Raw genomic sequence first — 22,198 nt, 5'->3', positions numbered from 1 at the left:
GACTCATGATGCAAAAGGCTAGTTGTTTAGAATAGGCCACACATTTATTTGGCCTCTGGATTTCTATTTGACCTTCTGTCAAAAAGCCTCATTTCCCTGTGGGAGGGGATGATTATTGTTTCTTCATTCGATTTTACTGCAGATCTTAAATCCTTCCTCCTCTTCCTCCTCCTTGTGAAGAAAATGTAGGTGACTGCTCCCTCCCCTATACCCTCCCCATTATCCCCACAGCTCTACCCACTATAGTGATAATGAAATGTTGCAAGCACAACAAGTCTCTTAATGGTATATACATACTGCTTTGTTCTCTTTGAAGAACAGAAGTGTTAGACATTTGTTCATTATTTCATATTAACTGGCACATAGATATATATTGGCCAAATTCTGCTCTCCATTACATCAGTGTAAATCTGGAGTAACTCTATAGTAATGTAACTCCAATTAGAATGTGTTGTCTTATAGTACATACACTGAGGATATCAGAAGCATTTTCTTGCTGTTTCATCACACCAAATAAAAAGAGCTTTTATTTTTTTAGATATGTACTTTAGCACCAATTTCTTATTTTTGATAATGTGGGTCAGTAAACATTTCAAGTAAATATTTAAATAAATAAAGTATAAGCTAAATGAGGAAAGGCTGTTTTTTATATAACCATCTCTCTGCTTTTATGATACTTTTATATTGAACCTTATTTTTCAAAAAATCTGTTCTTTGTTGCCATAGCAATAGATTCCCAGGGTGAAATTATATCATACTGGCTTTCTTTCAGGTTTCTGCAATGTGCAATCACCACCCACTCCTCCTTCATACTGTCAATAACCCACCACCTCCCTCCCCATAGCTTCTTATACCTTAGCATCCTTAAATTGTTTTGGGAGAGGTAAGATGTAGAATGCTGGTGGGGGGGGGAGGAAGGAAGGAAAAAGTAAATTCTTGAATTGTTTAGAGATAGACTGGTACACTGTGCAAAACGTCTCCTGTCCAATTGGCCTCAAATAATATCCATGAATGTACCTCCATCCAGAGTCCTATAATTGTATCTCTTCTGAGTATACACTAACTGCCAATGTCAGTTGTGCCAGAATGTGTAGTGATTTGGTGATGGGGGAGGGAGCAAACATCTATATTAGATTGACACTGCCAAAGCAATTTCAGATTTAAAGTTGAACCTTGGTCCCCTGAGGTGAAATGCTATTACATGAACACAGTGTGCCACCTCACCCTTGCACCACAGCAACTTGATATATGTTGTAATTTTGAAATCTACAGGCTGAGCAGAACATCTCCCACACATGGCATGTCAGAACAGAATATAGTTTAATTCAAAATAATTGCATTAGCAAAAAAATTACAGGCCTCTATTTTATTTTGAAATGATATATAAAGCTACCATAGCAGCATGAATTATGAGCCTCTATAGCTAGCTGTAGTGATATTTCTTTAGGGCTCTGTTCTGACAGCTTTTCTCACATTGAGTAGTACCTTACTCCATGCTTGATCCCATTGATTCTAAGGGGACTAGTTTTGGAGTAAGGTGCTACTCAGTGTGAGTGAGGGGGAGCAGAATGGGGCCTTGAGTGATCATATGAATTCTGGTGAGAGTCACAGCAAACTGAGCACATTTCTCTCCTCTGAGAATCAAACCAAGTGCTTAAGTTAAACTGTTGATTTGTGTTTTATTTATATAGATATATAAAACATAAAGGGTCAGATCCTCAGCCATTTCAATGCAGGCACACTGATTTACATGAGCTGAAGATCTGGTTCAAAATATATTTCAAATGTGTATTATTGAAAGTTTCCGTTTCTTATATTTTCATTAATTGGCCAAAGCATTATGTACTATTTAATTAATAAGTTGTTTATATAATATATATTCTTTGGTAGATCATTATTGTTGCTTTTTTACATGCCCTGACCAACTTTGAATAGATCTTGTACTACCTCTAAACCTTTTATTTATATTATGCTTTTGTTTTGTGTAAAAGAAATTGCTCATCTAATGAAAAATAAATGTCTGTACTTGAATAAACTATTTCATTGCATGCTTGTCCTGGCAATACAATATTATCTATTAGCTCTTTTTGCAACCACACAAAATCCTAAAGTCAAGAGATATAAGAGCCATAGCACAGACCTGCTTTTCATTGCTTGTCAGTTTAAATTAGCTATTAAACAGAGTTCCAGGTACAAGACAATCAATGTTAATGTACTGTATGTATTTTTAAATTTAGGAATATTTAAAGCTAACAAGCTTTTTGATCTTTCCAATGTCCATTTAGATTCCATTACATTCATAAAACATTACATTATTTACATGAATATTGTTTAGATAGTATCATGGATATAATTATCAGAAAATGTGTTTATACATTTATGTTGAGAATAGCAAAAAGGCACTCATTTTCTATTTTAATACGCTGAAGGGAAACAAAAAATATTGAGAATTAGTGTATCCAGACCCTCCAAGCCTATTCTTTCAGCTAGAATACAATTATGTTAAGAAAAAGATCAACAAAGATCAACTTGCTACCCTCAGTGCAACTAGTCAGTCCAAATGTTAATAGGTGGCCATAACTGTGCCTACTCCCCAGGAACTGAAGTCTGTAAGAGCTACTGGGTGCTCAGCAGTTTTGAAAATCATCCCACTTATTTAAGAATCTAAGTAAGAATTTAGGGGCTGAATCCTGCAAGGTGCTGAGCACTCTGGTCCCACTCCAGCAAAGCACATAAGCACGTGCTTAAATTAATTATGAGGCTAGTGCTTTACTAAGATGGGTTCAGAGGGCTCAGTCCATTGCAGGATCAAGCCCTAGAAGCCTAACTTAAGGAATGTCAAGGCTAGGTCAGGGTGACCTGTGGGCATGGGGTGAGCTGCTCAGTATCAGGGCTGAAGAGTCAAAGATCACTTCAGGGCCAGGCCAAGTCAAAACCAAAAGTCAGAGTCCTTTGCCATATTGAGTGTGAGGTGACAATGAGGATTAGGTCAGGCCAGGGTCTTGAACTAGGGTCAGCAACAGTCCTAAGACAAAGACACAAATGAAGATAAAGGTCGAGAGCTGGGCTGAGGTTGAGAGCCAGGCAAGTCACAGTGAGGGCAGCAAGGCAGGGTCTAGGGAAAAAGCACACCAACAAGCCATGTTGCTCAGACAATGCCCAGAGATGGCCGCCTGGTTTATAGGAAGAGTGTCAGCCAATGAAGGACTCAGGGCTGTCACTTATGTCCCTCAGGTTGGGACTTCCTGCAGGGCTTAGCCTCTCCATACTTCTTGGTGGCAACCCTGCCTGGGGCACCACTGGCAATGAGGAAGTAGTGCTTATCTCAGACCCACACTCCCCAGCTCTTAGACGGATCTATTTTTTTAAATCTTGGTCAAAATTTTGTGTAGGTATTTTCCATTCCAGTGAGCAACTTTAGACAACCACTGACTAAGAGAACTTGTTTTTCTTGTGACAATAAATGACAGGGGAATGCCACTTGTCTCACATGTTATATCTGCAGCTGACAAACCTCTAGGGTGTTTGGAGAAGGAAAGCCCTTACAAGGCTCAGGATTTAAAATCCTACACAGTCAGCTGGATGCATACGTACACAGCAGCTATTATGTTGTACAGCACATAGGTACACAACAGCTATTCTGTTTCAGAAATTTCACAGGAACAAAACAACTATTTAAATCTCGGAAACATAATAATAGATCATCTATTAGTCCTTGTAGATGAATCTATAAGGTACCTGCTCAGCCTCACATATGACCCCACCCAATGATAAATCAAGTGAAGATATGTTTGGAAATGGATATATTGGCCCAGATTCTCTGCTGTACCATTTCCTTTTGGCACAGCAGGGAGGAGCCATCAGGGAACCTCTTGTGGCTCCCTGATTCTGATGGCAATCTAAGCCCACCCTAGGTTGGCCTGCCTCCCAAGATCTGTGAAAGTGAAGGATTGTTTTCCAGGATAGGTTGTAGATCGTTGATAATGTGCTTAAGAAGTTTTAGCTGGAGGTTGTACGTGATGGCCAGTGGTGTTCTGTTATTTTCCTTTTTTGGCCTGTTCTGTAGTAGGTGATTTCTGGGTACCCGTCTTGCTCTGCCAATCTGTTTCCTCACTTCCCCAGGTGGGCATTGTAGTTTTAAGAATGCTTGATAAAGATCTTGTAGGTGTTTGTCTCTGTCTGAGGAATTGGAAGCAAATTCGGTTGTATCTTAGGGTTTGGCTGTAGACAATGGATCGTGTGATGTGTCCTGGATGGAAGTTGGAGGCATGTAGGTAAGTATAGTGGTCAGTAGGTTTCCAGTATAGGGTGGTGTTTATGTGACCATCACTTATTTGCACAGTAGTGTCCAGGAAGTGGATCTCTTGTGGTGACTGGTCCAGGCTGAGGTTGCTGGTGGGGTGGAAATTGTTGAAATCCAGGTGGAATTCTTCAAGAGCCTCCTTCCCTTGGGTCCATATGATGAAGATGCCATCAATGTAGCGCAAGTAGAGGAAGCGTGCTAGGGGACAAGAGGGGAAGCGTTGTTCTAAGTCAGCCATAAAAATGTTGGCATACTGTGGGGCTATGCGGGTACCCATAGCAGTACCACTGATTTGAAGATATAAGTTGTCCCCAAATGTGACTACATCCACCCTGATCGAATTGGCCCTGTCAACACTGGTTCTCCACTTGTGAGGTAACTCCCTTCTCTTCATATGTCAGTATATAATGCAAAAAGAAAAGGAGTACTTGTGGCACCTTAGAGACTAACCAATTTATTTGAACATGAGCTTTTGTGAGCTAGCTAGCATGTTCAAATAAATTGGTTAGTCTCTAAGGTGCCACAAGTACTCCTTTTCTTTTTGCAACTACAGACTAACACGGCTGTTACTCTGAAACCTGTCAGTATATAATGCCTGCATCTGTAATTTTCACTCCATGCATCTGAAGAAGTATTTTTTTACCCACGAAAGCTTATGCCCAAATAGATCTGTTAGTCTTTAAGGTGCCACCTTGTTGTTTTTGTGGATACAGACTAACACAGCTACCCCGATATTTGGGATGAAGGGCACTATTATAAAGGTATTATTGTTTGTATCAATTCATTTATTGTTCTATGCTACTCTTTTCTAGGCCTGGGTAGCTGTAGAAATTAAACTTTTGTTGCCAAATTACCATAAAAGACTGGGCCAACAGCAGAACTCTTTGGTCAAATCAATCTTACTGCCTGGACCTTCTGACTTATCTGGTTTTTTTAAGTAATTCTGAAGCTTCCACCTGTAAACAAAGCTGATCCCTCCAAACACCATAATAATTCCTCATCTGGCAATCCATTAAAAATACTTAGCAGGACACAATCAACTTAAAAACCACACTTCTCTCTCCAAATCTTTTACCTACCATTGTTACAATAAACAGCTAAGGTTACCATAACTGAGAGATTATGGTGGGGGACAGGGTGTTTTCTTTTTTTGTTTGTTTGCTTTGAGTATTTGACTACATTTTGCATATAGTCAATGTCACTGATTCCTAAGGCCCTGATTCAGCAAAGTACTTAAGCACACTGAATAGCAAAGGAACTACTCATGTACTTAAATGTTTTGCTGAATCAGGGCCTTATTCCATTTCTGTTTTTGGTGTACGCCTTTCACATAGCAAAAACGAGAAAAAATAAAAAGAAAATGAGATTATAAATCACATTGACAGGAGTATTATGCGACAAGTGTAATACCCCAAACTACTTTTAAATGTTTGTCATTTAACTGACTAAATTTCAAGTTGATGTTGTCTCTTTATATCAAATACATTCCAAACAAGTAAAAATGGGGTTTTATAATTAAAAAAAAAAGGCCAACATTAACATTTGCAATAATTCACACAAAATACCTTTTTTACTTTTTGTATGTATCTTTCTATTAGCTCAGGACCACATTTGTCTGCTGTGGAAAAAAATGAAGGAGCAGAAACATGTTTAATTATTTTTTCAAATAATTTAAAAGTACATTCCAGTTCTAGAGATATTGCTGGTTCTAATGGTATTCTCCATTTTAAGGGTCGAGAATATCTCTAAAACTGTAATGAACTTTTTAAAAGTTTATTGACTGTCTGTACTAAACCATGGGATACATGGGGGAGGGGAGGGGAGGGAAAGGTGCAGCAAACCATAGAAATCATGAGTTTGAACATTCATTACAGAGAGATGAAAGCCATAGATGATGTGCTGGAGATTAAGTGCAGCACTGTGTTCCTTCACAGTTGGTTACAAATATATTAGGAATCCTCAGTATACATTTCTGAGCTCTTTTCTGTCTGAAAAGTCCACACCCTTCCACTCTTTGGCAAGGGCCCTGTAAGATTTGAAACTGAGGGATCCATTCAATTATATTATCTCCATCTGGCAAATGAGGTCGGTTGTGGCACAGAGAGTTTAAATACTTGCCCAAAGTCACATAGTAACTCAGTGGTAAAGTCAAAATCCAGGTCTCCTACTCTCAGCACCCATTTATAGTACAAGTAGGCCAGGTTGCCTCAGGTGCTAAATTAAGTATGTGTACAGGCACATGACTGCGTTGAACTTCTCTTCACCTTTGATGAGCACTTCATTTTCTAAAAGTTCTGATAGTTCAGAGGGAAGTTATAAACTGTTTTGTTACTCAGGGTCATATGTTCCCTGGGGGTTGTACACCAGGGGTTGTGCAGGAAATGGTAGCAACTTGTACTGAAGAATTTGACTCAAAAATTTCAGCCGTAGGTAAACTTCTTGCCCGGCATGATGCCATGCCAATTTACTACTGAAAAACAGACACCAAATTTTCGAAAAAAGAAAACTTGGCAATGGTGAGTGCAAATAAGGGGACAATTGAGGAAAATCAAATATAATATGTGATGCCCTGAAAACCCAATTAAATCTATTTCAGGGAAAAAATGCTAGTTACTACTGCATGATGGTCACATACTTTCAGACATCCAGACCTCACGGAGCCAAAATAATACTTACCCATCTTTGAAATTAGTGGATGCAGTAGAGGCATCGTAGGGTGCATACTGTGTGTTCCACTTTGTGCCAGATGCTGTATGATTTTTACCACTGATGCATTGGCTCTCAGCATACATTTAAAGCTGGATTGTGTATTTTGGATGCAGCCCTGCAGAAAGGGTGCTGTAGAGTCACACCACTAGTGCAGGTACAATTTACAAAGAGAGATTGTGCCTCAGGAACTGTAATCTCTTCTGTGGCTGCTCTTTCTGTGTATGGGGTGTGTGCGCTAATGTACAACACAGATTGCCCTTAGTTGGGTGTACCAGCCCCATTCTGTGGGGTGGCGTGGGAGAGAGTCCTGCAGGGCTTTGCCTCATCACCATCTCCTTTGGGGTGAGAGACAACAGATGGTGAGCAATCCTTGTGGATGGGCTGCTGTTTTGACTAGCCATTGTATGGCCCATGCAAAAGGGGGGGGGGGGGAACTAGGAGAAGAAGACTCCTTAGGTGCCCAATCTCTCACTGTGCCCACGCAAGGGCTGCTCATAACCTGGCTCTTAGGAAGGTCAACAACTTGCCTGCCATCACGGTCACTCCACAATGGGCAGTCCCATACCACCCCGTGGGTCGGGCCACAGGGTGAAATGCTTTGAGGACTAAGGGGGGTAAGGGGTTTCTGGGGTTGTGAGGAAGGCAGGTGGATCCGCGAGAGGCTTTCTCTTCCAGGGGGCCAGCGAAGGCAGGAGCCAGGGAGAACTTCTCTTTGGGGTTTCTGCACCTGCCCCCAGAAGCTGATCCCGACGGGCAGCCCCGCCCCTGAATTAGAGGGGAGGGTTAACAGCCACCCCCGAGCACCGGGAGCCGGTTCTCGCTTCAACCGCCCCGAGATTTCACAGTCCTCTCCGGGGGTCCTTGCCGCTCCACAGTCCCACCCGTACCACATCCCAGCGGGCTCCGCCGCAAGGAACCTGCTCGACCGTGCTGGTGCCTCCCCCGCGCCCGGCTCCCGCCCAGGGCTAAGCCTCCGGGAGTCAGGGCCCCAGAGCCGGCGCCTCCCGCACCTTGGCCGGGCACCTGTGAGCGAGCGGCGGTCCCACCCCACGGCCGGGGCAGGCCGCGGCCAGAAGGGGAGGAGAAGGCGGCGGAAGGGGGGCGGCGGCGGGCGGTTTCTCATTGGCCGCGCTGCGGAGCCCCGCTCCCCAGCCCTGCGCGGCTCCCTTGCGCGCTGCTCCAGCGAACGCCGGGCCGCGGGGAGGTTGGCGCCGCGTCCCAGTTCCTGCCTGCCGCGGCCGAGCCCCCGGCAGCTGCAGTGAGTGGCGCCGGAGGGAGGGGAGCGGGCGGGCGGGTTCTCCCGGCGCTGCGGCCGCGTCCCCGTCCCCTCGCCCTGCCGCAGCACGATTGGGGTGGGAGGGGGGCTCCCCCCCCCCCGCCTCGGGCAGCTCTGCCGGCAGGGGAAAGGCCGAGGCTCCTGCCACTAGACGCAAGAGGCGTCGTCCCCCGTCTCCCCCCCCGCGCCCGGGAATCAGGTGCGTTGGAGGCTCGCGGGGATGCCCGGAGTCCCTGCCGCCTGGGCGGGTTCGCCCCTCGCCTTTGCTAGCTTGGCGTGTGTGGAGGCGCGGTAGCCCCGGCGGCTCCGCCTGGCAGCACGTCTTCGTTGGCCGGGTAACGGGGAGGAGGAGGGGGGTCACTGAGGAATGTGGCGTCCGTGCGGCGGGGAAGTGCCTGCCCGGGAGCGGCTGGGTGCCGCGGCGGGAGAAGGCGCAGGGGAGGAAGCCGCGGGGAGAAGCGGAGGCTCTGAGCCGAGAAGGCTGCCGGCCGCATTCCTGCTCCTGCCCATGTGTCCGCCGCAGAGCCGGGGCTTGGGAGGCGCGGTTCGCAGGTTTCCTTCTTCGGCTCCGCACTGGGGGAGTGCGGGAGTGGACGCGGGGCTCGGGCCCTTCTGCTCTGCGCGGAGCAGAGCGAGGGATTCAGGGCCACACGCGCTTTGTGATTAATCCCTTAAATCCCCGTGGGGATTTCTGTGTAACCTTAGCTGGGAGATTGGCTACTGTCAGTCTGCGTGTGTGATGTGCACCACCCCACGCAGCCCTCTTACAAACCCAGGCTCTCCCCTACCTCTTCCCCTCTCTCCAGGGCGCACAGTAGTGCATGAAGTGTCATTGGGTCCTACAGAGATGTGGTGATGAGCTGGAAGGGAAAAGTGCTGAAGTCGGCTGGGTTTTTCTGAAGGGTGACAGCTATCATGACTGTCTTCAGGCAGGAGAACCTGGATGATTACTATGAGACTGGAGAAGAACTCGGCAGGTACAGTAGGTCCTGAAAGATTGTACAGTGTGTTTGTGAATAGCTATCAAGCTGGCCAATAACCATCATAAATTGTGAAAGGAATCTAGTGATTAATATCCCTATTAATAGTATTATAATATTGGGGGGGGGACTTTTGTGTGATGCTTGGGCAAAGCTTTTTAGCTATGTCTCTTAGGCTGTGAAAAACATTGTGCCTTCTGCAGTGTAGTTAGGTCAGCCTATGGCACTTCAGTAGAAAATATTTTTTTAAGTTTTGTGAGAATCCTGTATAGACTTGACTAGATGAACAGAAGAATGTTTCCATTTACCTAGCTCGGGCTCTCGGAGAGGTGGTTTACCCACAATGACACAAAAAACCCTTCTATCAATGTGGGAAGTGTCTACACTATGGCGCTACAGTGGCACAGCTGCAGAGCCATAGGTGTGCCACTGTAGTGGCTGTAAGGTAGACATACCCTGAGTGTGAATACAGAAGAATGAGGTGATCATACAACACAGGTTAAGGGACTCCTAATGGTACTGGTAGTACTTCCATGTCATACAGAAATTCATTACTATGGACTGAAGCAAAATGTATTGACCTAGATCTAGAGAATGCATGCAGATTTAATTTCTTGTTCCTATACATAGTCATGTTGTCCCATCTTATTTTCTTTAAGATACCAGTGTGTTCTAGAAGGTATAATTCAAATAAGGATGTGACTTTAAACAATATATGTTGCTGTCTTAAATAATTCAAACTAATAGGAATTTAGAATTTGATAATTGCTAATTAATACCTTCTAACGTCATACTTATATGTCTAACAGTCTGCATGTATATGTGTCCGAGATTTTAAATAGGGATCTGAAATAATTTTGTGTTGTGCTTTGACGTATGTTATTCAAACAGGTAACTTAAATTGCAATATATTGTTTGTATACAGAGAGAAATCCACTTTACATTTTAGAAGCTCTGTATATCTGTCATATGATCTTTAATTATTTTACTAAAACCAAAATGGTACTCCCCATATAAAGATATGGGAGAATCCATCTAATTTTTTTAACTGTTCTCTGTTTAATGAAGATTCAAGGCATATGTGTTGAATTATTCTGTTCCAAGTGGGAAAAAAAAGTCAGATCAAGAGACTTATAGTAGTTAAGAGCTGTAGGTTTTACACTGTCTATATAAAGCCTATTTGTTGAATGCTATTAAATGCACAACTTCTGCCACAGCTTTTGGTAGTAAGCCCAAACTGTTGGCTAGTGTTTGTAGTGTTCTTTGGCTTTTAAGAGCCTTCAGCTTAATGTTAAATGAAGTCAATTGTGTGTGGGATCTGTTTGTGTTTTGTCTTTTGTGAACTGCAGGATTTTTTTTTTTTAAGTTTGTTGTTACTGGCCCAGTGAATCTGGAGTAAATATTGTATAATTTTAGTATCAAAATATTTGCAATTTAAATGTAAATTTTGCAAGGGGCATAACTTAACCTGGTTATGTCAATGTGAATACATATGTACTCTGTATGCACAAACAAAAATGTTCACAGGTAGTGCTAACAAATTTTGAAAAGTATATTGAATCTCTTGCTTCAGGGTTTACGCCATCTCTAACTATTAGGGACCAGGATGAAACCTAATCTGTGAGGGAAATGATCCCACAGCTGCTTACTGGGGGATACCCCTTCCTCAGAAGCATCTAATGCTGGCTACTAGATTAGACCTTGAGTCTGATCCAGGCTGGCAATTCTCGTGTTCCTAACATTAGCCTTTTTCTTATTGATAATATGGCACTTCAGTAGAAAATATTTTTTTAAGTTTTGTGAGAATCTCGCTTTCCTTTTTTTTAAATAAGCTTTCAGCCCTCATGGTTGCAAATAAAAGCTTGCAAATGTGAAACCTAAAGGCTCAAAAACCAGAAGGCAAATAGGAAGGACCCCATTTTTATTATTTTTAAACCAATATGTTTGGGGCGTGACTCATAGTTTTTTAACACTGGGGGTTGGCAGTGCTGGAGGCTGTAGTCTTGCAAAGCCACGCTGTTTCTCCCCTTACTTAGAGATAGTGTGTGTGTGGCAGTCACAAATAAGGTAGGTGAATGAATGCACTGATTTTAATAGTTCAGTGGAATATGGTGTGCTTATTTATAGGCATCATAAAGTACCTCGAACACCTTTTGAGAAGGCACTGTACAGGTGCCCTCAGGCTCATTGAATGAGTTTCAAATTAAGGACTCTTTCAGTGTTCTATTTTTAGTTGTAAAATACTTTGATTCTTCCTTTTTATCATATAGTTATTGTCAGAAGTATTACAAAATAAAAATTTGTTACTATTTTAATGAGGAAGATCCATTAAAAATGTATTGCTAAATGCACTGCAGAAGTTAAACCTCCTTTATTAGTTTCAATTTAAAACCATCTTGGCTTGTCATAAAATCCAGAGATGTTTTAAGCTAATGTAAGGAATAGCAATATGCCCTGGCTGAAGAAACACTTCTTAGTTTGTTTACTACTGACCACAGTGCCTTTACCCAAGAATAGTAAACTTTGCTTCATCATCCTACTGGTGTATTTTTATTCTGGGGGGTGGGAAATGCAAATAAAGGACCACAGAAGTATTGATACTATGGGATCCCCTGTAATTGTCTCAGCTGTACATGATTTATTCCTGTGCGTGTTGGCTAATCTGTCATTATCCTAAGCATGTGTGTATGTGTAGAACAATCTTGGGAGACGTCCAGATCAAATATTATTTTTATCAGAAATGTCTATTCAAAAAACTGCTCTCAATTGTTGCAAATGTTTCATTACATATACAAACGTTTTTTCTCTAATACAAATTTAAGCTTGCTTATGACATCTGTATAAGGAATAAACAACATAGTAATCAATCGTCTAACCATGAAATTTCATAATGCTGATGCAGATTCAGTTCTAGCCAGGATGCCGATTATTGTGAAAGAGCAACAAATTTACTGAAGCTTTTCTGTTCATTTAAATTCTGCCTGCAGTTGCAAGCTGTGTGACCGTGCATTTTAAATACTCTTCTGTAGTGTCTCTACTTTTATTCAGTTCCAATGCTTTTGTTGGTGTATGAGTTTGCCGAATTATTGCGTGCTTACTATGAGATTTTTTTTTTAGTACTGCTGATCAAACTTTAATATTCCAACTTAATGGACTTATCAAAATGTGTTTGCCTCCATAAAGATAGGCTTGTCTTTGCTGATGGAAGTTGTTTCAATACCGGAGGTATTGCTTAATTAATTATAGTGACAACTTACCAAAGCAAGAGTACAGTTATAGCTACATCCCTGTTTACCTAAGTTGGGTGTGATTTGGTCCATTGTCCTATAATGACTTTTTCTGCAGCTTGTTTTTATTATTTTTGTGAAATCCCCAAAAAAGCTACACTGTCTGCACGACAGCTTATGTTGGCATAATTTATGTCACTCAGGGGTGAATAAACCACGTGCGCCCCCACCCGAGCGACATAAATTACACCAACATAAGCACCAGTGTGGACAGCGCTATGTCAGTGGAAGAGCTTCTCCTCAAATATTTACTGCCTCTCTCAGAGGTGGTTTTATTACGTTAGTGGGAGAGCTCTCTCCCGTCATTATAGAGCATCTTCACCACATGCACTCTTCAGCGCTGTATGTGTAGACAAGCCCTTAGATTGTTACAATGTCACTTCTTTTTCTAGATTAGAGAGAGAAAATGCATTGGTATTGCAATATGTTAAAAAAAACTGACAAAATAACTTAAATAAAATTTATTTCATAAGACTTCATAGTTGTCAGACATGAATTTATGAATACTCCTTGTGCATGAAGGCTTTTTTATCCCAATCATTTTTAAAATAAAACAAATATTTTTTAAAAGTAGTAGGAATAAAGTTATAAAGTGACAGGTGCCTAATAAGCATCTACTAGGAAATGGGCCCACCCGTGAGGTAAATAAAAATATACTTTTAAATAAGGTAACTGCCTTGTGTTACACTTAGGGGAAAAAAGACTGGAGAAAAACAGTGTAACTGCCTTGTGTTACACTGTTTTTCTCTGGTCTTTTTTCCCCTATGTGTATCATTCTAATAATTAATATACAAACCAAAAATTCTTGTCTCGTCAGAAAAAAGAAATACTTTAGATTTAAAACTCCCAAGAAGGTATGGGTGTGATTCAGATATGTGCTGAGTGTCTGCCCGTCTCATTGATGTCAGTTAGAGTTGTCTGTGCTTGGTGTAGCTGAAAATCAGGCTATATGTGCTCATTGGTTCGTGAAATGAGGAGGAATCGCCACTGACAGTTGCTATTTTTAATTTACCCAAGGCGGCTGATAAACTTCACTATAGTCACTGATGAATTCTCTATATCCTTATCTTCAGTCTGCTACATGATGAAAGAGAGAACAAGTAGTTGTCTGTTTATCATGGTGTTTTGTTTGCACATCTGGACCTTGTCTAAACTAGAACTTACTTCAGTATAACCATACCCCCTGTGTGAATAATCCACACCCCTGAGCGATGTAAATTATACCAAGCTAAGCGATGGTGTAGACAGTACTCTCCCACCAACATAGCTACCGCCTCTCGTGTAGTAATTAAGCCGATGGCTTAGAGCGTTTTAGCCAGAAGTGCGACAATGGCGCAGCTGCATCAGTGCAGTGTGCCACTGTAGCACTATTAGTGTAGAAGTAGCCTAAGAAGACGCGATTTTATCTCTTTGTATTCAGTAGTGTGAGTAAATAGTCTGGAGACAGTGTGAAAACAAATTTTTGCTGTGATGTTAGTCTGCCTGTTGCAAGTAGGCAAATATCTCCTTAAGTGATACATGCTTTGTGCAAATCTTTAAAAGTATTCCACTCTTAAAAATGCAGAGAATGTCCATCTCCTGAGTATCAGCTTATAGTAACTATATTGCATTCTCTTATTAGGAACATGGTGAAAGGATATTTGAACAGATTAAGCTTTGCTAGCAAATAGAGTTTGACCTTCAGTGTTGGTTTTGAGAATTGGAAACTTAAACTCTTAACAGGTTGATGTACTGAAACCATGCGATGTCACTTCTTTTCCCTCTAGAAATTTGTAACATCTGATACTCCTTTGAGATATTTGCTTCTTCCATGTCAGGCTTATCTTAATTGCATAGTAATGGTACTAGCTCAAAATTGTTGTGCCAGAGGGATTTTTTTTTAATATGTAGTTATAATGTAATTGTGATCTAGATTAAAAAGCAGTTTGAAAAAACACTGTTAATTTAGACATAAAAAGGACAAATGTGAGAGATGATGTGTCAGAAATGTGAGAGATAACATTACATATAAAGTCTTAAATTTTTAGCTATGAGAAATTACCCTTCGGAGTTCTCCTGCGGTGTAATCTCTTTGTAGCCTCTCTCTGGTTACGTATTAAAAGTGACACAGAAGTATGTACCAACCTTAAAAATTTCTGTGTAGCCAAAATGGTTAAATTCAGAAGTCACAGAATATGTCTATATGTGCAAGTAATAGGGAAAAATGTCTTGTAAGCATATTAGTAGTACTTACATAACCTAAGCATCAGTAGCATGCTCTGTTTCTGTAGGATAATTCTTGTAGTAATACAACTCTGTCTGCTAGTACTGTTGTATTGCCATAAATTGAATGATATCTGGGAATGCTAAGAAGTCTATAAATACTTTAGCAATGAAGTAGGTGTTAATTATAGTAAGAGGTTTTAGCTTTTCTTTAGTGAGTTTGGAGGTTCTAAACTCAAGTTACAACCTAGAACTTTTCAGATGTTTTGTATACAAATACTGTTCACATAATCAGTCTTCTGAGGTGTCATCACTCAGAAGAAATGTTAAACTGCTCTATGTTGTGCCCATCTTTTGTGGCTGAGCAAGTGAAACACTCGCTCCTCCTGCCATCGATTGGACCCTGTAGTTTTGTGAGTGGGAGTGGGGAGGAAATCTCTGTATAATCTTGAAAGCATGGTGGCAAGGCAAAAGGGAATGGAAAAGAGTCCTTTGTGTGTTTCCTTCCCCATCCCTCTGAGCTGTGTCTTGAAATGCGGTCTTCAAAAGTGAATAATAAACTGTGTAGTGGATGTGAGCTGTTGATGTCTGAATGGGACTGTCAAAGTGGTACCACTGGTTGATAATCTGTTGCCTTATAAAATGTGTTGATGTGTAGCTATGTGAAAGGCACAAGAGGTACAGATCGTTTTCAGAAATAAACTAAACAGCACCACCAAGCAATTATTTCTCAAGGAAAAAAAATCTGCTTTATTGGTTTATGATGCAGTGTAATTAAAACTATAGCAGCCTACTGCTTATTCTACCCCTTAATTTTAAATGTGTGAACTTTTTTAAATTTAAACTTTTCAGGAAGTGGATAACAATGTCTTTTGAATTATTTTTCTTGGTTTGGCTCCATGAAGTACAATCAGTGCAGGAACTGGTGTGTTAGTAATGCACTGGCACTTTCATTAATTTGTATTTTTAAGGATCCATATCTCTTCTTGCAGATGCTCAAGGATGTAATTTCTTTTGCTTATACAGCACATACTGAACAGATTTTTTTTCTGGCTTGGTTAGGCATCCAAGCAAACTTGCAAAAACTGTGTACGCTATCAGGGCGGGATGTGAATTCAGGCAGTTCTTCTCTTATGGGGGAAGGAGAAACTGGAAATAGTTACACGGAAACTCTCTCAAATTGCAATCAGGATTAGATTATGGGTTTGCCATATGGTGCAATACGTTAGCTTTTTACTTAACCAACGCCTGTTTATAAGTGAGGGAGGGCTAAGAAGAGGGCGGCAGAAGAAATATAAATATTAGTCTTAAGGCCAGTCGTGTTCTTTGCTTATCTTCACTGTGCATGTAGATCCATTGATTTCCCTCGGGCTATTTATGTGAATAAGGCGAACAGAATTTAGTCCTTGCAGTGCAGGTTTTGTTGCTTGCTAGAACCTGCAGCCTCGCCCTGCATCCCACCACCAATAGGAACTCCATGGGAGGGAGGAGGATGCTGTTCTTCAGCAGAGAGCGCCTACAGTCCCATCGCAGCCAGATGGACTGGCTTTGTTTATGTTTTGTTGGCTGGTTGAATTAACTTGTTACCTGTGTATGGTTGTGTTTTTGTTTTTGTGTGGTTTTTTTCCCCCTTCTTCCCCCCCCTCTGTTGGTCAAAATTATGTGGTTGAACCTAATTAATTGTTAGGGTGCCTAGAGTTCTTGTGTGGATGTTTATTGTTTAAATCTAAATAAATATTTTCTCAAGTGTGCTAAACATGGTTCAAACATGTAGGAAGGTGCAGTCCTTACCCTGAAGATCTTACAGTCTAAAGGCTAGGACCTGAAACACTTAAGCCTGTGGGTAATATGACTTGTGTAGAGGCACTGAACTCAATGAAAAACGGTTTGCATGAGAAAGGTCTTAGAAGGAAAATGTTTGCTTCAGGCAATAGTATTCAATTTGCAAGAGCAACAAGAATTGATAATTTAGCCTTTAACTAAAAAATATACTGTAAATGACAGGATAAAACCCAGTTCTTAAATTCAGCACTGTCCTTGCTTTCATTTAATCAGTGCATAAGGTCTGGTTGTATACCTTCCCTGCTTAAACAAATAAGGTTTGTGACACAGGGATAGTTTCTTTTAAGGAACTTAATTTTGCCATTACCTCAATAGGATAATATCCCATTCTGTTTTGACGTCAGTTACAGCCATGTTATTTCACCCAATTTAGTGAAGTTATTGTGTCTGACTTTATACTGACTTCTTCTTTGGAGAGGAGTTCTTGGTTTTTGTTTTTTTTCCCCTAATTGCTATGGTGATGGATTCTAATACCAGATCTTAAGAGTGAAACAATTTTTTTGTTTAATAACTATTTTAATGCTTGTCAAAAGAACTGAATTGGAGCATCATGACACCTGCTGGAGGCCCAGGGATGTGTGGCTGCTAAATCACAACTGCACCATATCCCCGCCTCACTTTTTTTTTTTTTTTCACAAGCACACAAAGAGTGGACATGCTGGAATGGGGGTTAATACTGCTTCTTGGAGCCTTAACTCCCATAGTATGGCAGTATATTTCTGGACATGTCTTGCATTTCATTTCTTTCTGGGAGTTAGGCCATCCATACAGATTTGTAATGGGGATGGAATGGAGCTTCCTGCAGGCTCCCAGGAACGAGAGAGCATACCAAGGGAAGACAACTCTCTCTCTTGCTGCTTTCTGGGTTTTTCTCTGCTGTTCTTCCGTGTTTCTCTCCATTCATCACAGCAGATGGATGTACAGGGAGCTGGATCATTATATTTCTGTATGCATGTAGTGCACTAGTTGTTGTTGTGATAAGAGTAGCCAAACCATTCCAAAACAGCATGTATAAAGATGCTTTTCTTCCTCCTCATTCCTGTCCCTTTAGAAGTATAGTATTCACATCGTTTTCCGTGCCAAGGATGAGTAAGTTGGTGTTACCTCATGGCCAAAGCTACCATGTCTGCCTGCTGTCCTAAGTAAATTGTGTGAATGTTTTGGTGGTTGTGGCCAATTAGAGACCATATAAAAGAAATGCTCTGAAATGACAGATAAAATCTGAGTGTGGGGTTAGCTCTGGGTACTCAGAGCCATGACTGAACAGTCTGAGTATGTTTTCCGGGTCAAAGCAGCTGGAGAATAGCTAGACGAGGATTCCTTCATATGGGGATTGGGGAGTAATTAAGGATAAACAAACAAAAAAATCCCAAACTGGTCATATTCATCTGTCAGTGAGCATTCTGTAGATAAACACCTGATGAGTAGAACAGCCAGACAATTAGTTGGCTGTAATTAACAATAATTCCCTGTAATAAGTTATGCAGGGAAGTTGCTAATATAGCAGGCATTCAGTGTGGGATTTGTGACAAATTGACTATGCTTTGTTTGCAATTTTATTTTATATTCCATGAAGGTGATTTGTTTAAACCAAGAACAAAATATCTCTGAGAGCAAAACATTTCCTGTTTCTTGCAGTGGGTTTTTTTTTATGGGCCATTGTATTGTAAAATGTGTTGGTTGGTCAATTTGTTCTTGCATTTAGCATCTTAACTCAGTGTTTGGAAAAAATACACTTACCCACTGATTATTTAGCAAGAGAGAAGTTTTCCATGGAGGAAAAAATGGGCCCAAGCCATCATTTTCTGCTCAGTATAAAAAACTTTTACTATGGATCATAGTTTTCACTGCTGTCCCACAGGGTTGTGAATATTAGCTATGTCTTGGTAGTTCTGCAAGTAGTGCAAAACTACCTCATCCGTTTCGCTCTGCTGCTGTTTGGGAAAGCAATGAGCAGTAAGCACACAAACCCCTGCACACCTATCTTTCACGTCCACCTCTGGCTGGTGGGTCTAGTCCTCCTGGCTAATAAGTGACTGGTAAATTATTCAAGCTCTGTCATAAATATTCATTCATTTTCCAGAGTTACTGAAGACTGACATAAAAATTTCTTAGAGAGTAATCTTAGAGACTCATCTAACCAAATTATTGCAGCTTTCAATGGTGTCTCTTGACAGCATTAATGTGCAACAGAAATAAAATTAAAACCTGGTATAAACTGCACATGTGTTCTTGCTGTCTATCCCCATGAAATGTGGAAACCCCAAAAGTGCTGTATAATCCCATCACGTATATTTATTACCATCCAACCAACCGCTAGATCCCAAGCTATCTATCTTTTTTAAAGGTTGGGGGGGGTGTGATTTGGAGGGGGTGGAATAAGAGAAAAGCTGCTCATTGTCCTGAAGTAGTGGGCAGTGCGAGAGTTATATAATAAGTGACCTGGTGCCCTAAATAGAATCCGCCTCCACAGGTCATGGATCAAACAGTCATTCCAAAACCGATCCACTTCTGGACCCATTGTTATAAAAGTGACTTTTTGAGGGAGATTCTTCAAGTACTCTTTCTTTATGAAGTTAAAGACAACAATACTTACTGTGCCATTGCTTCCCTTTTCCAAAAACAAAACATCTTAAAAAGGGTGTAACAGATCTTCACCACAAGTTCCTGGTTGTGCCACTGTCTTCTGTTTTGAGTCAGATATGCTTCATATGCATTTCCCCCCATGTCATTCCCCCCCCCACCACCATTTTTGTTAACATGAAGGGTAATTTCTTTAAAATATGATATATAATACAGAATACACACTTACTAGACGGATGTGAACAAAGCACTCATTGAATAACAGTGCAAAGATTAAGGTTCAAATATGCCACCTTATCTTTCTCTTTGCATGGTACATTGCTTTCTTTTATTATGTGATGCTGTACTATAGCCTTGATCCTGTGCACGCGTGCACACACACACTTCATTTTACTACTTCGAGTAGTAGTAATAATAGTACCTAGCTGTTACATAGAGCTTTTAGTTTTGGGACTATTCATGGTAGTAAAATGGAGCATGTGTGTAAGTGTTTGCAGATTTGGGGCCCATTTCCCTAATGTACATTTTTTTTCTACACCCGCAACTTTGTAAGAATGACAAATATTACATACTTACATTAAATTCATTATCAGAATGTTATCTAGAAGACAGAACTTATCATACAAGGTTATAATACAGCATGTATTGCTTTTTAAATTTTTTGTCACATATTTACTAAGGACCAGATTGAAAGCTCTTTGAAATTAATGGAACAGCTAAGCAGGATGTTTTCTCTTTTTTTACACCAAGATGGTACATCTCTTAAAGACAACATATGGTACCTCAATATGTTAGAAACGTTCTTCGGGGAATAACTATGTATGTTAACAGTGGAGGTAGTCTGATATTTCATGTTATTTTTTGTTGTATGTGTATACCTTATTTCTGTTTCAAGTGAGCTATGCCGGAACTGTATTAATAAAGTTTAAACATTACTCTTACCAATTATTGGATATATTTACTTTACAGTATTTATTTTTAACTGAACAAGTTAAACCTCTTAAATTGCTTTTTTCAATATACTGACATGTAGCTTTTGGTCAGTTTTAATTGAATTGCATTATAATAACCTTATTGCAAAATAGTGGGAGTGAAAGTGGACCTGATGATAGTTATGTAAATTACTGAAACAGTTCACTTATGCAACAGTGTATCTTTAAACTGGATATGAAAGCTGTACATGAAGAAAGAATTGAAAACCACCGGGCTAAGTTATTTTCCCTCATGAGTTGCTACATAGCAATCGTGTACCCTATTCATCTGCCATGTTCAAGCAAGGAAGTTCTTTAGCTAGTGAAGAGCATAAACTAGAGATCCTTGCTAGAACGTTGCATCCATATTAACCTACCTTGTTTACTTTGGAGGGGGGGATGGCGCTGCCGTGTTTTGTTTTGGCTGAATAGAATATAGTTGCATTATTACACCCATGATACTAAAATCCTCAACATGGTTTGTTTCATAGATCTTAACAAGGACTAAACATCAAGCTAAGTTTGAAAAAATCAATCTGGTAGTTATAAAGTTATCAAGAGTAATAAAATGGCACGTTTATACCAAAAATGTCATTGCTAACTTAAACAAAGAGAAATTTTTCTACTGGGATGTTCACTGGCAAATATTTAAAGTCTTTTTAAGATTTAAAAAAAAGTCAAATAGCCTTCACTACTCATTAGTGACTGGCTAATTTTGATTGGAAGTTTAACCATTTTTAAATGATCCTCTCTCTTGGAGTGGGGTAAGAAACATAACCCTCGCATTATTAGTATTTGTGTTACTTTAGTGCCATGAGACCCTAGTCATAGACCAGGACTCCATTGTGCAAGGCACTGTACAAAAGCAGAACAAAAAGATGCTATTTGCCTGAAGGAGCTCACAGTATAAGTATAAAACAAGAGACAACAGACAGATGGAGAATTACAAGAAAACAATATTGGCCGACATGTAAGGCAATGGTATCAGCACGCTAATGGCTACTTGGGTTTTGCTCAAACATTTAAAAACAAAACAAAAATCTTATTAGGCGCAGAGCTAAAGAATGAAAAACTTGAGTTTGAAAAATGAGGTTAAAGTGTACCACCTCCTACATGGGGATTGGGGATTGACACACCTATTGGGAAGTTGTGTATGACTGCTAGATTGGGCATGTGAGTTTGTGAACATTTGGACCTCAGTGTTTTCAGAAAGAGGAGTGACCTGACAATGTTGTTGTAATAGAAATATCGTTGAATAGTTATTTAATTATAAGGGGTCATACATTTCTTTTAATTGCTTATGCAGCTAATAGAAGTAGTCAGTCTGGTTCAGTTTGTTTATTGTGGCCCAGAACCGTGTGTGTGTATAGACTTGTTCCACAGATGTGTCCTGTCTGCTCTGTCTTCTCCCTGACTCCATATACCATGTGTTTGACACATTCACTTATAAAATAGGGTTCTGATACATTCCTCTTCCTTTCTCTTTCCCTTCCCCCTGCTGTTAAAATTTCATAAGGCTTTGTTTTACATTAGTTGGATGCTTATTAAGTTCTATGGCACAGTGACTTTTGACACGCATGTATGAAGCAATAAAAGCAGTTAATAATTCAGGTTAGTTTTGAACACTATTTCACTTCGGAGGGTGGTGAAGCACTGGAATGGGTTACCTAGGGACGTGGTGGAATCTCCATCCTTAAAGGTTTTTAAGGCCTGGCTTGACAAACCCCTGGCTGGGATGATTTAGTTGGTGTGAGTCCTGCTTTGAACAGGGGTTGGACTAGATGACTTCCTGAGGTCTCTTCCAACCCTAATCTTCTATGATTCTATGAAAGGACAAGGAATAGGAAACCAGTGGCCCTATTCTCTTGCATATTGGTAGGTTTGAAAGAATAAATAATGCATCACAAATGAAGGGCTGTTAACTGCAGTTTTTTCTTGACCTCAGTGGGAAAGATTTGCTGGTCAATAATTGCGAAAATATTTAATCACACATTAATCACACTGTCTTAGATGAAAGTAGAAGAATGATTGCACAGCTAAATAAA

General features: G+C 40.5%; 1 protein-coding gene across 4 annotated transcripts in view; it reads left to right on the top strand.

Annotated features, from left to right (window-relative positions):
- The first annotated feature begins 8,013 nt into the window (after positions 1–8,013).
- DAPK1 (death associated protein kinase 1) overlaps positions 8,014–22,198 on the top strand; it is a 123,541-nt gene continuing 109,356 nt past the window's right edge. Inside the window, exons 1-2 of one of the 4 annotated variants that reach the window (XM_073344991.1) lie at positions 8,014–8,270; positions 9,095–9,265. In XM_073344991.1, the coding sequence (XP_073201092.1) occupies positions 9,204–9,265 (62 nt within the window). In that variant the 5' untranslated portion in view covers positions 8,014–8,270; positions 9,095–9,203. The other 3 variants (XM_073344992.1, XM_073344993.1, XM_073344994.1) reach the window with 3 other exon arrangements.

The sequence above is a fragment of the Lepidochelys kempii genome, chromosome 5, assembly GCF_965140265.1.
Source record: "Lepidochelys kempii isolate rLepKem1 chromosome 5, rLepKem1.hap2, whole genome shotgun sequence".
In the NCBI taxonomy this organism is placed as follows: Eukaryota; Metazoa; Chordata; order Testudines; family Cheloniidae; genus Lepidochelys; species Lepidochelys kempii.
Note: the sequence above shows the minus strand (reverse complement) of the source record. Positions and strands in the feature narration are given on the sequence as shown.